We start from the raw sequence: 13,358 nt of genomic DNA, 5'->3' as shown, positions 1-13,358 counted from the left end.
TACAACTTGTGCAACAGGCACAACAACTGGTGTACTGATGGTAAAAATGAGGCAGCCTGAAAATCACATGTGATTGGATGTGGAAGGAGTTGGGATTAAACTGGAAATAAGTTCGTCAAGACGGATTGGCCAAAGGCAGAGTCTTGGCGTCCTTCCTTGTCCAGGCAGTAATGTGTAGCAAATGTGCGAAGAGAGCTCCATGTTGCAGCTTTACAGATCTCAGCAATTGGTACTGAATGATAGTGTGCTACTGAGGTTGCCATGGCTCTTACTGAGTGTGCAGAATTCAATACAGTCTGCTAGCCAGTTGGAGACAGTTTGTTTGCCCACTGCAACTCCTGGCTTGTTTTTATCAAAAGAAAGAGTTGGGTGGATTTCCTATGGACTGCAGTGCAGTCTAGGTAAAATGCAAGTGCACGTTTACAGTCCAAGGTGTGTAAAACTCTCTCGCCCTGGTGAGAGTGAGACCTTGGGAAAAATGTGGGCAAGACTATAGACTGATTCAAGTGGAAGTCAGTAACCACCTTGGGAAGGAATTTAGGGTGAGTACGGAGGACCACTCGGTCATATAGGAACCTGGTATAGGCTGAGTATGTGACAAATACTGTAACTCACTAACCCTTCGAGCAAATGTAATGGCTACTAGGAAGAGAACTTTCCATGTAAGAAATTTAACATCGCAGGAGTGTAAAGGCTCAAACGGGGAGCGCATGAGTCTTGTAAGTACTACGTTTAGGTTCCACTCAGTGACTGGTGACCGTAGAGGGCGCTTAAGTTGTAGTAGGCCCCTCATAAACCTACTCACAAGGTGTTGCGCTGTTACCGGAGCATCCCCAACTCTTTTGTGGTGCGCTGAGATGGCACTCAGGTGTACCCTCACCAAAGAAGTCTGGAGACCAGAGTCTGAAAGGTGCCAGAGATAGTCTAATAGAGACGGCGTGGGGCAGGAAAAGAGGGTCTATTTTTTTTTTTTGCGTGCACCATATCGTAAATCTATTCCACTTAGGATTTTTGAGTGGAAGGTTTTCGTGAAGCTACAAGCACTTGAGACATTAGTTGAAAGGTTGAGAGGTTGCAGGATCAAGCTTTCAACATCTAGGCTGTGAGGGATAGGGTCTGAAGGTTCAGATGGCGTAACATGCCTTGGTTCTGAATTATGAGAGCGGGCGCTGTGCCCAGGCGAATGGGTTCTCTGATCGAGAAGTCGAGACGCATGGGAAACCATACTTGTCGAGGCCAATACGGTGCTATGAGTATCATTGACCCTTTGTCCTGTTGCAGTTCCACGAGAGTTTTGGCTACCAGCAGTATCAGGGGGATACGCTTATAGGAGGCCTGTGTTCTGGGGTGAGCGAAGGCATCCATGGCTAACTTGCTTGGTTGTCTGTGCAGGGAGCAGAATCTGTCCACTTTGTGATTCAGTTCGGAATCAAAGAGGTCTATTGTTGGTTCACCCCAGCGTTGGAAGATTCTGGTCGTTACCACAGGATCCAGACACCACTCGTGGGAATGGAACTGTCGGCTGAGGCGATCTGCTAGTATGTTCTATATGCCTGCCAGATAAGTGGCCCGGAGATACATGGAGTGTGCAAGGGCCCAGGCCCAGATCTGCACGGTTTCTTGGTAGAGGAGATTAGAGCCTGTGCCTCCCTGTTTGTTCGAATACCACATTGCAACTGTGTTGTCTGTTTGTATGAGAACAATCTTGCTTGAAAGGCAGTCCTAGAACGCATATAGAGCATAACGTATAGCTCAAAGCTCTAGGGAGTTGATATGAAATGTTGCTTCGAGCTGTGTCCAAGTACCTTGAGTTTGAAGGTTGTTCACATGAGCTCCCCATACCAAGATGGATGTGTCTGTGGTTAAAGTTACTTGCGGAACTGGTTGCTGAAAGGGTAGACCTGTTAGCAAGTTGGTTTTGTTTGTCCACCAGAGAAGCAATAAACATAACTGGTGGCTACCTGAATCTGGGATGAAAGCGGTTGACTGGCTTGGAGCCACTGAGATTTCAAAGTCCATTGAGTTATTCTCATTGCCAGCCTGGCCATAGGAGTGACGTGGAAGCCATGTGGCCCGCAACATTAGGAATTGATGGGCTGAGGCTGTTACTTTTGTGCGCAGAGACGAAGCTAGCTTGGAGCGTGTGACTGCACGGTCGTTGGGCAGGAAGGCCTTTGCGACTGTGGTGTCCAAATCTGCTCTGATGAAAGTAAGGAGGTGAGATGGAGTCAGGTGGGATTTTTGGTAGTTGATGAGAAATCCCAAAGAGTGTAGCAGATTGACAGTGAGCTTGAGAGTGTCGAGAGCTCCTTGCTCGGATTGGCTCTTGATGAGCCAGTCATTCAGATAAGGAAAGATGTGTATGCTTTTCTTGCGTAGATGGGCCGCAGCCACTGCTAGGCACTTTGTAAATACACGGGGTGCCGAGGCAAGTCCGAAAGGCAGGATCTGGTACTGAAAGTGTTGATGTCCCCACTAGGAAATGCAGGTACTTGCGGTGATGTGGGAATATTGGAATGTGAGCGTAAGCATCTTGAAGATCCAGAGAACAGAGCCAATCTCCTTTCTGCAGAAGGGAAAGCATGGTGCCCAAGGACACCATCTTGAATTTTTCTTATCGTAGAAATTTGTTGAGATTGCGGAGGTCTAAGATGGGGCAGAGGCCACCTGATTTCTTTGGAATGAGAAAATAGCGGGAATAGAACCCTCTGCCCGGGGCACAGGTTCCACAGCCCTAGTGCCCAGAAGAGTGGACAGTTCTGACTCTAGAAGACTTGTGTGATCTTTTTGCATCCACAGTGGATTGGGTGGTGAGTCCGGGGGTACCATGAGGAAGTTTAGATGGTATCCCTGGGTTATGATGGATATCACCCATTGGTCTGTGGTAATGTTGAGCCAGTTGGTTATGAAATAGTGAATTCGACCTCCTACTGGCAAATCTGGATCTGGATTTGTGGAGCGGCTGCTGTTCTCTGGATAGGTCTCAAAATTCAGAGGCTTGGCCTGTTTGCGGTGGTGGCTGAGGCCTGGATGTCTTGGGCTGTTGAGGATGTGCTCTCTGAGACGGCCTGGTTGGGCTCACACGAGATGTAGGTGGGTAGTATCTGCGTGGGCAATAAAATGGTTTTCTAGGGTCCTTTCTGGTGGATCTTCTTGCAGAGGAAGGGGCCTCAGTAGTAACTGAGGATAATTGCCGCAGGGTCTCATTATGGTCTTTTAGTTGTATCTTGTCTCCGAATAGGTTTTCCCCGGTACATGGCAAATCAGCAAGTTTGTCTTGGACTTCAGGTCCCAAGTCAGATGCTTTCAGCCAGGCCCACCTCCTGGCGCTGATTCCCGTTGCCAACATGCGAGAAGCTGTTTCAAAGTCGTAAGCAGCACGACCCTCATGTTTCCCAGCCTCAAGGCCTTTCTGTAGTATGGCGTTGAGACTATCTTGCTATTGTTGGGGAAGAGAGTCGGTTATTCCCTGAACCTGTTTCCAGAGATTCCTTTGATAATGTGTCATGTAAAGTTGTTATGCAGCTATGCGTGATACTAGCATAGAGCCCTGAAACATCTTGTGACCCAAAATATCAAGGAATTTTTGGTTTTTGCCAGGAGGTGCTGAAGAGTGAGGTCACAGTCTTCTGGCCTTCTTTTGTGTGGACTCAACTACAATCGACGGATGGGGTAGTAGTGGCTTTTGGAATCCAGGAATATGTTGGACCAGATAAGTTGCATCTGTCCTCTTATTCACTGGCTGGATAGCACAAGGATGCTCCTAGTGACGATGCTGGAGATCCAACTAGCACTTCGTGGACAGGAATAGCCATAACTTCTTTCGGAGCATCAACAAAGAACTTCCAATGTTTTATGGCGTGTGTCCTCCTCTGTAATCAGGTCAAAGGGGATTGTCTCTGACATCTCCCTTACAAAATTAGCAAAGGAGAGATCTTCTGGGGGAGATTTTCTCCTTTCTTCCGGAGGAGATGGTTCTGATAAGATGTCCTCCGTGGATGTGTCGGTGTCAACATCTTCCCATATGTCAGAAAAGGTCTCTAGTCGAGATCCTGAGGGAGGGAAGAAGGTTGGTACTGTAGCCACCAGTTGGTTGGTACTGTAGCCACCAGAAGGTTGGTACTGGTGCCACCACATCTTCCATTGGCCTCAATGGAAGATGTGGTGGCACCGATGTGGATTTCGGTGGCACCAAAGGCATTGAGGGGAAACATGGGCCTCTCGGTCCCGAGAGCCCTGATGGACCAGGTATCGGTTCTGGCATCGGTGGAATCGGTGTTGAAAGAGGACTGGAGTCCATGCCTTCGTCTTCTGAGGATCCCGGAATGGGAATCGGGAGTTTCAGAGACTTTGCAGGTTGCTTTGGCATCAGTGGCCTGGGTTGTGTCGGAAGGGCACCGATGAGTGTATGCAATCTGGTTAGCAATGGTGTAAGTACCGATGGCTCCGGTGTCGGTGTGGTGGCCGGCATTGATGGCTTTAAGTCTCGAAGAGCATCGAGCACTGCCTGGCGGATGAAACCGTCCAGTTCCTCCCTGAAAGCTGGTGTAGATATCACAGCTACAGGGTTGGCAGGGTAGGCAGTACTGACACCTCCACAGGGACTTGTGGGGGCTCAGTACCCGGCGCCGATATCGTTGGGGATCGTCTTGGTTTCTCGGGTGGAAAGGGGGTTAAAGGCTCCTCTACCCGTGTTCTCTTCGCAATCGGCTCGATAGCCATCAAGGCCGATGCAGTGTCGGTGCCGGCATCAGGAGTAGACTCGCGTCGGTGCTTTCCTTGGTGCTCGGTCCGGTCTTTCTCCGGCACCGAGGAAGATGATACGGATGCCTTAGACGGAGTTGGTACGGACAGTCATCGCTGCCCTGGTGGCTCCCGGCGAGGTTTGATGACTAATTTCTTCGATGCTCCCGCTGGTGACGATTAGGTGGATGTAGATGGAGTCAGCTTGATTTTAAACAGGGTCTCCTTCTTGTCGAGGCAAGCCCGCCTACCCTTCGGAATCATCTGGGCACAACTTGGGCAGTGAGAAATGTCGTGTGATGAGCCGAGGCACAGCACACAGACATCATGTGGGTCAGTAATCGACATGGTATGGGGCACTCCGGACATTTTCTGAAACCTGTTGCCATAATGGCAGAGGTTGAGGGCCAAAAACGGTCGATGGCCTGTGGGCACTGAAAAAAGGTAGGAGCAGGAACCGACCGGGGACAGTGAATCTTTACTCACCGAGCGATGAAAAACAATATCGTGATGGGAGACCCCTATGAGGGAACTTTTTCAAGTTTTTTCTGTGAGGAAAATTTTGTGAGAGTTCTCACAGAGCTCCTAACCGCGAGGCAAACTGCAGCGCAGAAAAAGAGAGGCTGAAGGGAGACCCCTGTGGCTACAGGGATTATGGCATGCTGGGCATGCTCAGTGTGCCAGTCAAAAGTTCTAGAAACTGATAGAAAAGTTTTCTGTGCTAGGGAACCATCCAGTGATGTCACCCACATGTCAGGACTATTATCCTGCTTGTCCTGGGAGAAAAGTATTGATTTTATATCAAAAGACCCTAGATAGTTTAAGCAGCAAAGTTCAACATGCTATAAGGAAATGTTAATTATGTTCCAGTACTGCTTTAGAGAAAAATATATGCATTGTGTAATATATCAAAAGTCGGCATAAAACAAATGGGAGAAGTCCTACTCATACACAAATCCAGCATCCAAAAAAAAGAGAATGTAGTATAATGGATGTTTCACGTTCTGTCCTTCAGGAAGCAAACTGAAAAGTATCTTTCTTGGATTGCACAGAGTTCTGTATGGGGGACATATCTTCACTTAACAGAACTTTGTGCATTTAAAATAAACTCTGTACAATCCAAGAAAGATCTTTTTGAGTTTGCTTCCTGAAGGAGGGATTTTGAAACATCCACTATACACTATTTTTTGGATATATCCAACGTGTGCATAGCAAGTAGTAAAATATGCCCTGCATGCATTAAAAATGTTACTCTATGCCACTATCCAGTGTTGCAAAATTGATTGTGAAGTCAGAAATAGGGGATTAGGGACTGGCCCGGTGGCAAATATTGTGCACTGCCATGCAGAAGATCTGGGTTTGATTCCCAATTCAGGCTTCTGCTCCCTGGGCTAGTTGGGGCAGAGGATGCTGCAGAGGCAGCATTCATAGACCCTGGAAGAAGGGAGTCTTTGACATCACTCAACAGTGAAATCTACTGGCCAGACTTACAGTTCATAAAAGCCACATTCTGGAGGGCACAGTGGTTTGTGGCCTTCAATACAAGACTATCATGGCATTGACTGGGCTGAGAGAGCTTTATATAAATAGGGGGAAAATCCCCAGTTACATAAGAACATAAGAAATGGTATGCTGGGTCAGGCCAAGGTCCATCGAGCCCAGCATCCCATCTTCGACAGTGGTCAATCCGGGTCACAAGGCTCTTGGCACCATAACTCAACAGATGTTTGTTCCAGTTGAGCTGAAAGTCCAAATGAGTTGGAAAAAAAACCCTGCTAGGCCAAAAAGTTTACTGGGGGAAAAAAAAAAGAAAAAAGGAGGAGGAAGAGTGGGAGTTCAGATTAATACAAGCATCACAAGTCTTGTTTTCATGCCAATTACCCTATACTTGCTGATGCCTGACTATTACAACATTTATTTATTTATTTTAAATCTTTTCTATACCGTCATTCGGTGGGGACCGTCACAACGGTTTACAATAAGGCACATAAAAGTAATGATACTAAAATTTGTCAGTTTACACAGGTGCCATAAGGTTCGGTAAACATAGTTTGTTATCAATGTTAATTGTTAAATGTGATGAATCATGTCCAGGTCTCTCTCAGTTTTGAGTACAAAACTATCTTTAAACATCTGACGAAAAAGACTTCCTGGAGAATCTAATACAAATTCTTGCATTTAAACTGGAGGAACTCAAAGAAACCCAGTATCCTGTGAAGTACTGTTTAAATCACTGCTTTAGCTGTGGGTATTTATTTATTTATTTAAAAACTTTTCTATACCGTCATTTAATAATGCACCATCACAACGGTTTACATTTAGGCACGAAATAGGTTTGATTGTCTTCTAAGTTATCCATGCGGTGCCAATATTTTACGGTTATATTGTTCAATAATATACTCTAAATGAAAAGTGGGTTGGAAATAATCATATATGTGCATACTGTTTTTAAATTAATATTTAATTATGAGTAAAATAATAAAACAAACAACTCTGCGTTTTTTAAAAGGAGTAGTACTATCTGGTAGATTCTTCAAAACATTAATTTATCAGTTTCTAAGTGTGAATCCTATGGTTTCCTTCTTTTCTATTTTTGCCAGTAGTTTCTGCCTGCTCCTTTTGTACTTTCAGCTCTTTTAGAACCAGGGCTAGGATCTGATATCATGAGAATTAATTTGCGACTACCCCAGGATTTTTCTCCTATTTTTTTAAATCCCTTTCAGTAGTACTGCTATTTCAGGATTTAGGATATGATTAGCATGCTGGATATTTGGAATTCTGAGAACTGAAATAGCTGATATAAAACTAGGCACACCTACCCATGATTCGCAAATGGCAAAAGAAATGTACCTTCAAGGGTATGGCTATGTTTATTTAATAACTACTTATTTTATTCTGTTTCAACACTATAATCCAGTGTTTCCCAACCCTCTCCTGGAGGCACATCTAATCAATCGGGTTTTAAGGCTATCCATAATGAATATGCATGACAAATTTGCATACACTGGAGATCCAAGATATGCAAATCTCTCATGTATATTCATAGTGACAATCCCGAAAACCAGACTGGTTAGGTGTGGCTCTCTAAGAGATGCTGGGAAAAATTGCTATAATCTGCTGTCACCAGACTACACAATACTTCTGATGTAACTAAACAGATTAAGCAGCACTCATTTTTAATGAGGGAGGAAAAACTTCTAAAATCAGCCTCATTGTCTAAGGATAACTAAACTGTTTATAACTAAATGGAGCCTTGTTATGAAGGAAAGACCCCAGCAGCTGGTATATTCAAGATACAGACATTTGCTGAGTAATTAAAATGAGTCCAGATCTCAACCAGACTGCCCGTGTTTACATTTCAGGTTCCAAATTGAGCCTACAAAACCTCATGGGGCTCATTTTCTCTCCTTGGAGCTTAATTACTACTAATATTTGCTTGGAGCCTGATTTCATTAAAATCTAGCATTGTTTATGAAAATTCATTTGACTTCCTTCTATATGTCAATCATGACTCTCCAATAGCTACTAATAATGAATTTCTGAAATATAAAGAGCTCCACAAATATGAATAATGGATAGAAACTATTTGTACTGCTGTATTTTCTCTCACTCACACATTTAAAAGAAATACTTTTATTAGCATAGTTAAGCAAATCTCTTTTCCTAACTGAACCAGTGAATTCAGCACTCCACTGTACTCAAAAAACAAATATCTATACATATACATATTGTGTGTATATATATATATATATTACATAACATATACACAATTGAATAAATTGGAATGCTGAAAAAATTAAGCAACATCTATGTTTACAGCATAAATTTTCCTGTACTTTCAAAAATAATTAAACTCAATGCTTTTTTGAAGAGCAGAAAGAAACAGGCAAACTCAGCCCACATGAAATTCATAGATGTTTTAATCATAAAGGGTAAAATCTGTATTTTATTTACTTGGGTACTTACCCCTTTATCTCCTCTTGCTTTTGAATTGAATTTCACTGTCTTTAAACGGGCACGTTCTTTCTTCTCAACCCTGACAAAAAATGTCAAGAAAATAAATTCCTTAACTCATGTAAACAAATGTTTATAAAAAAAAAAAAAGGCTTGGCATGCTGACTAAAAAAAAAAACAAAAATCATATAAAAATTGGTTGCAAAAGAATTTTAGCGCTAAACCAGGATTGTGCACTCCATACCAACACAATTGAGCAGCATAAAGTAATATAATGCAAAATATAAAGACAGTTCAGTCTCCAACTCTACTAATATATACTGAATACATTACAAAGATATGTTTTGTCTTCTGTGAAAAAGAATGAAAAAATCTATATAAATAAAAATGTTAAATAGTTTGTACCAAATCGCTAATCTCAGCAACCACTTAACCGATTGCGTTCAAATTTGGACACAAGTTTCACCTCACATATGGCAAGGATCTTTTACACTTACATTACATATATGTCACACCGGGGGCTGGTAAAAAAGTTTTAAAATTTGGTTCCACAAAACAGCGACATCTGGTGGACGTAAGCGGAAGCTCTTACACCTTGCACAAACGCTCACACCCCACACACATGTGACCAATGTTTGCGATTCACACACCCTCCGAGCAGACACAAATCCACCCTCCTCACACACCCCCGCACACATGCCAATTGTACTTATTTCACACACCCTCAAAAAACACACAAAAACCCACTAAATACCAGCATGCTACACCGGGAGGCCACTCACATGCCACATATTTTCAATTCCCACACCTTACGAACTCACACACAAAACACCCTCCTCACACCCCTCACGCACATGACTTTTCTACTTACTGCCCTCAACCTCCGAACGCATGGAAAACTGCAGAATAGTTCGGGCTGCTCCAGTGGGAGGGGGCAACACTGCTCCGGGACACATCGCATGCACTACGGCTGTCGGCTGCCAGCAATCAAAATGGCGCCGAAGGCTCTTTCCCTTACTAGGACACTCGGGAACGCCAACAGCGGCAGTAGCCCATATGACATAGTAAGGGCGAGGACCCGTCGACGCCATTTTCTGAACTGGCAACCGGCACACCTTCGCCCTTACTATCTGAGCGAGACGACCACTCCCATTGCTCCACCTCGAGGGCCCGGCGCCAATACTTCCATGCTGGAATGAACGCCCGCTCCACCGACTACCGTTTTTGAAAGGTATCGTCGGGCCTGCAGGGGTGGGGGGCGCGTGGGGATGTTCTTGCGTCCATGTTCGGAGGGGGTAGGGCCAGGGGGCAGTTCCGAGATTCTGCAACTCTTGTGGGTTAGTCTATTTCGCCGGCCTGGTGGGGGAGGCTTATATAAACACAACGTTTCTGTGGGGATTACTTTGGGGTGCAAAGGGGGAGGGCACACACAAACACATACACAAAATGTGCACCATCTCCGAAAGGTTACAAAACAGCCCTCACCAGGTGGGAAGTCACCGAGGTGACAGTGAGGGGAGGAAGAATGAGGAGGGAGGTAACTGTCAGGGGAGGAAGAATGAGGGGAGAGGTGAGTGTGAGGGGACAGAGTTGGAGTGGGGACAGGGGAGGGAAGGGGGGGGGAATACCAAGGGGGAAGAGGATGAGTGACTGAGCTAAATGAGCAAGGGGAAGGGGCAGGGAGAGCAAAGAATCTGACTCAGCCACTGCAACGCGTGGCAGGGGTCCGCTAGTAAACCATATTAATTCACTATCAAATCTCTACAGATCTTTCAGCCTCTATTTTGCAAAATTCAGAAGTGTGCAAGAAATCATAAGCACAAATAACTTTCTACAGGAAAAGCAGAATATTTCCTGAGCTGGCACCATATGATCTTTTCTGCAGCATGAAAAAATACTGTAGTCTAAACACCTCCATATTTTTTTCCCATTTACAGCTCAAGAATTGTTTAGAATTGAAGCCATAAAGATTACAGCAGATGAAAAACATTTTCAGTAGAGATGTACGCACACACTTTGTTTTGCTTCATTTTTTTTTTGTTTTGGGTTTTTCTTATTATTTGTTTTTCAGGACCACATAAATAACACAAATAGGAATGAAACTGAAGTAAATTTAAATTGATTTTCAGAAAAGTGTATTCATGAGGAGCTAGCTAAACAAAGTAGATAAAGCGATGGACCCAGATTGGTTATATCTGAGGGTTTTAAGGGAACTTAGAGGAATTCTGGCAGCTCCGCTGGCTGAACTTTTCAATGCTTCTTTAGAGTCTGGAGTCTTTCCTATTCACAAAAGTGGAAGTAAGGAGGAGGCTGGGTTAATCTGACCTCTGTGGTGAGCAAATGATAGGAATTGCTGATAAAACAGAGGATAGTGCAGTTTTTTGAATCCAATGAATTACAAGATCCAAGGCAGCATGGCTTTAACTAGAGAGGTAGGTCTTGTCTGACTAATCTGATCAATTTCTTTGATTGGGTGACCAGAGAGTTGGATCCGGGGAGAGTGCTAGATGTAATATCATTGGATTTCACATTGACACAGTTCTGCATAGGTGACAAATAAATTACAAGCCCTTGGTATGGGTTCTAAAGTTACTGACTGGTTTAGAAACTGGTTGAGTGGGAGGCAACGAAGAAGAAATATTCGCTATGTTTGAAATTGATTCTATGATAGCTATACACTACTTATGAATATATGTTATATTTATGTATCTGTTGTCTATACTCATTGTTTATAACTGTTAGATTAGCCTTATTAATTGTAATCAGCTTTGAGGACATTTTGGGAAAAGGCAGAATATCAAATGTTTGGAAATAGAGTTCATTCCAAGGAGAGGAATGTTACTAGCGATGTGCCACAGGGATTGATCCTTGGACTGGTTCTTTTCAACATTTTCATGGAAAGATTATCAGGAAAGGTTTGTCTTTTCGCAGATGATACCAAAATCTGCAATAGCACAGACAGCCAGGAAGATATGGAAATCACATGAAGGGATCTAACTAATCTTAAGGAATGATCTAGAGTTTAGCAGCTAAGATTTAATGCTAAAAAATGCACAATGTGCATTGAGGCTACAAAAAGCCAAGGGAGAGGTACAATACAGGAGGAGATATTCTAATAAGCATGATAGAAGAGCAAGATCTGGGGATGATCATATCTAACCATCTTAAAGTGGCCAAACAGGTGAATAAGGCAATGGGCAAAAGCTAGAAAGATGCGTGGGTGCATAGGGAGAGGAATGGTCAGCAGGAAAAAGGAAATATTGCCCCTGCACAAGTTCCTGCTGAGACCTCATTTAGAATACTGTATACAGTTCTGGAGACTGTATCTTCAAAAAGATATCAACAGATGGAGTCAGACCAAAGGGTGGCTACTAAAATGGTCAGTGGTTTTCATTCTAAAGCATATCGGGACAGATTAAATGACAGGAAATGAGACAAATACCTCCAAAGTTTCCCTGAAGAGGAAGCAGGCCTCTCTGAAAGGAGGTTCTATAGTGAGGGATCATGGAATGAAGTTGAAAGGGGGTAGACTCAGGAGTAATCTAAGGAAATATTTGTTTACATAGAGGGTAGTGGATGTATGGAACAACTTCCCTGTGAAGGTGGTGTAGACAAGGACAGTATACAAAATTCAAGAAAGCATGGGATACATACAGATCTATGAGCAAGTGGTAGGGATTGTAAAGCTGAGTGGTTGGTGTGGATGAGCAGACTAGAAGACAGGCTGTAATGGTCTTTCTCTGCTGTCATGTTTCTTTGTATCTATGTTTATCTTGGCTCAGTTTATTTGCATTAAATACCCACTGACACCCACCCCTCCAACACCCCCCCACAAAAAAAAAAAACAGGACTTCCCCTGGGCCATCCCATTGCTTCCTCAGAATCCAAGGCCTCTCCGGAGCCCTCCAAAACCACCCAACTTCCATCAATAACCTGGGGCCAGGGTTTCCCTGGGCTGGACTGAGTCATGTCCAGCCATGGCTTCCCCAGCCCTTGGTCTTCTCCACCCCCCCCCCTGCAAAGCCACCAGGTGGAGCCTCCCCTGGCCCCCACTTACCCCTTTCCATGGGAAGTCTTCAACCTAGAAAGGAGTAGCAGCAATCACCAGTTGCTTCTGCCCCACTGGCTTCCTCTTTAAAAATGATATTGGCTGGTCCTGAGACTGGCACCAAGTTTGATGTCAACAATATAGCCCTGGGTCTCAGATCCAGCCAATGCTATTTTTAAAGGGAACACAGCAAGGGCAGGAGGGATTGGGGGAAATCGCTCCTGCCCTTTTCTGGGATGAAGACTTAAACAGAAAGGGTGAGGGCAAGGAGTAGCCCTGGCTATAGTTTATTTGTAGGGAGTTGGGCCTGAGGGCCCTGGGGAGGCCTTTGCTGTGCTTGACTCTGTCCAGCCTAGGGAGCCCTGCTGGTTCTGGGTGATTGGCACATTGTGGGAGGGAGTAAAGGGACCTAGGGAAGCCTTGGAACATGAGGAAGCAGAGGGGGGGGGGGGGGGGGGGCACCACTTAAAAAAAAAAAGATCTGGATATTTTTAGGCAAGTTTATTTTAAGTTCATTCCATTTGGAACAAACCAAAAATAGACATTCATTTAAAAAAATGCATTTGTTTAAAACTAATGCACATCCATAATGTTTAGGTAACTCATCTTACAG

General features: G+C 44.2%; 1 protein-coding gene across 17 annotated transcripts in view; it reads right to left on the bottom strand.

Annotated features, from left to right (window-relative positions):
* Window positions 1-13,358, bottom strand: part of DLG1 (discs large MAGUK scaffold protein 1) — an 890,153-nt gene that overhangs the window by 183,094 nt on the left and 693,701 nt on the right. For all 17 annotated transcript variants that reach the window (XM_029615884.1, XM_029615888.1, XM_029615886.1 and 14 more), the window contains one exon: window positions 8,710-8,779. In XM_029615884.1, the coding sequence (XP_029471744.1) occupies window positions 8,710-8,779 (70 nt within the window). The remainder of the gene's footprint in view (window positions 1-8,709; window positions 8,780-13,358) is intronic.

The sequence above is a fragment of the Rhinatrema bivittatum genome, chromosome 9 (genome assembly GCF_901001135.1).
Source record: "Rhinatrema bivittatum chromosome 9, aRhiBiv1.1, whole genome shotgun sequence".
NCBI classification, from domain to species: domain Eukaryota; kingdom Metazoa; phylum Chordata; class Amphibia; order Gymnophiona; family Rhinatrematidae; genus Rhinatrema; species Rhinatrema bivittatum.
Note: the sequence above shows the minus strand (reverse complement) of the source record. Positions and strands in the feature narration are given on the sequence as shown.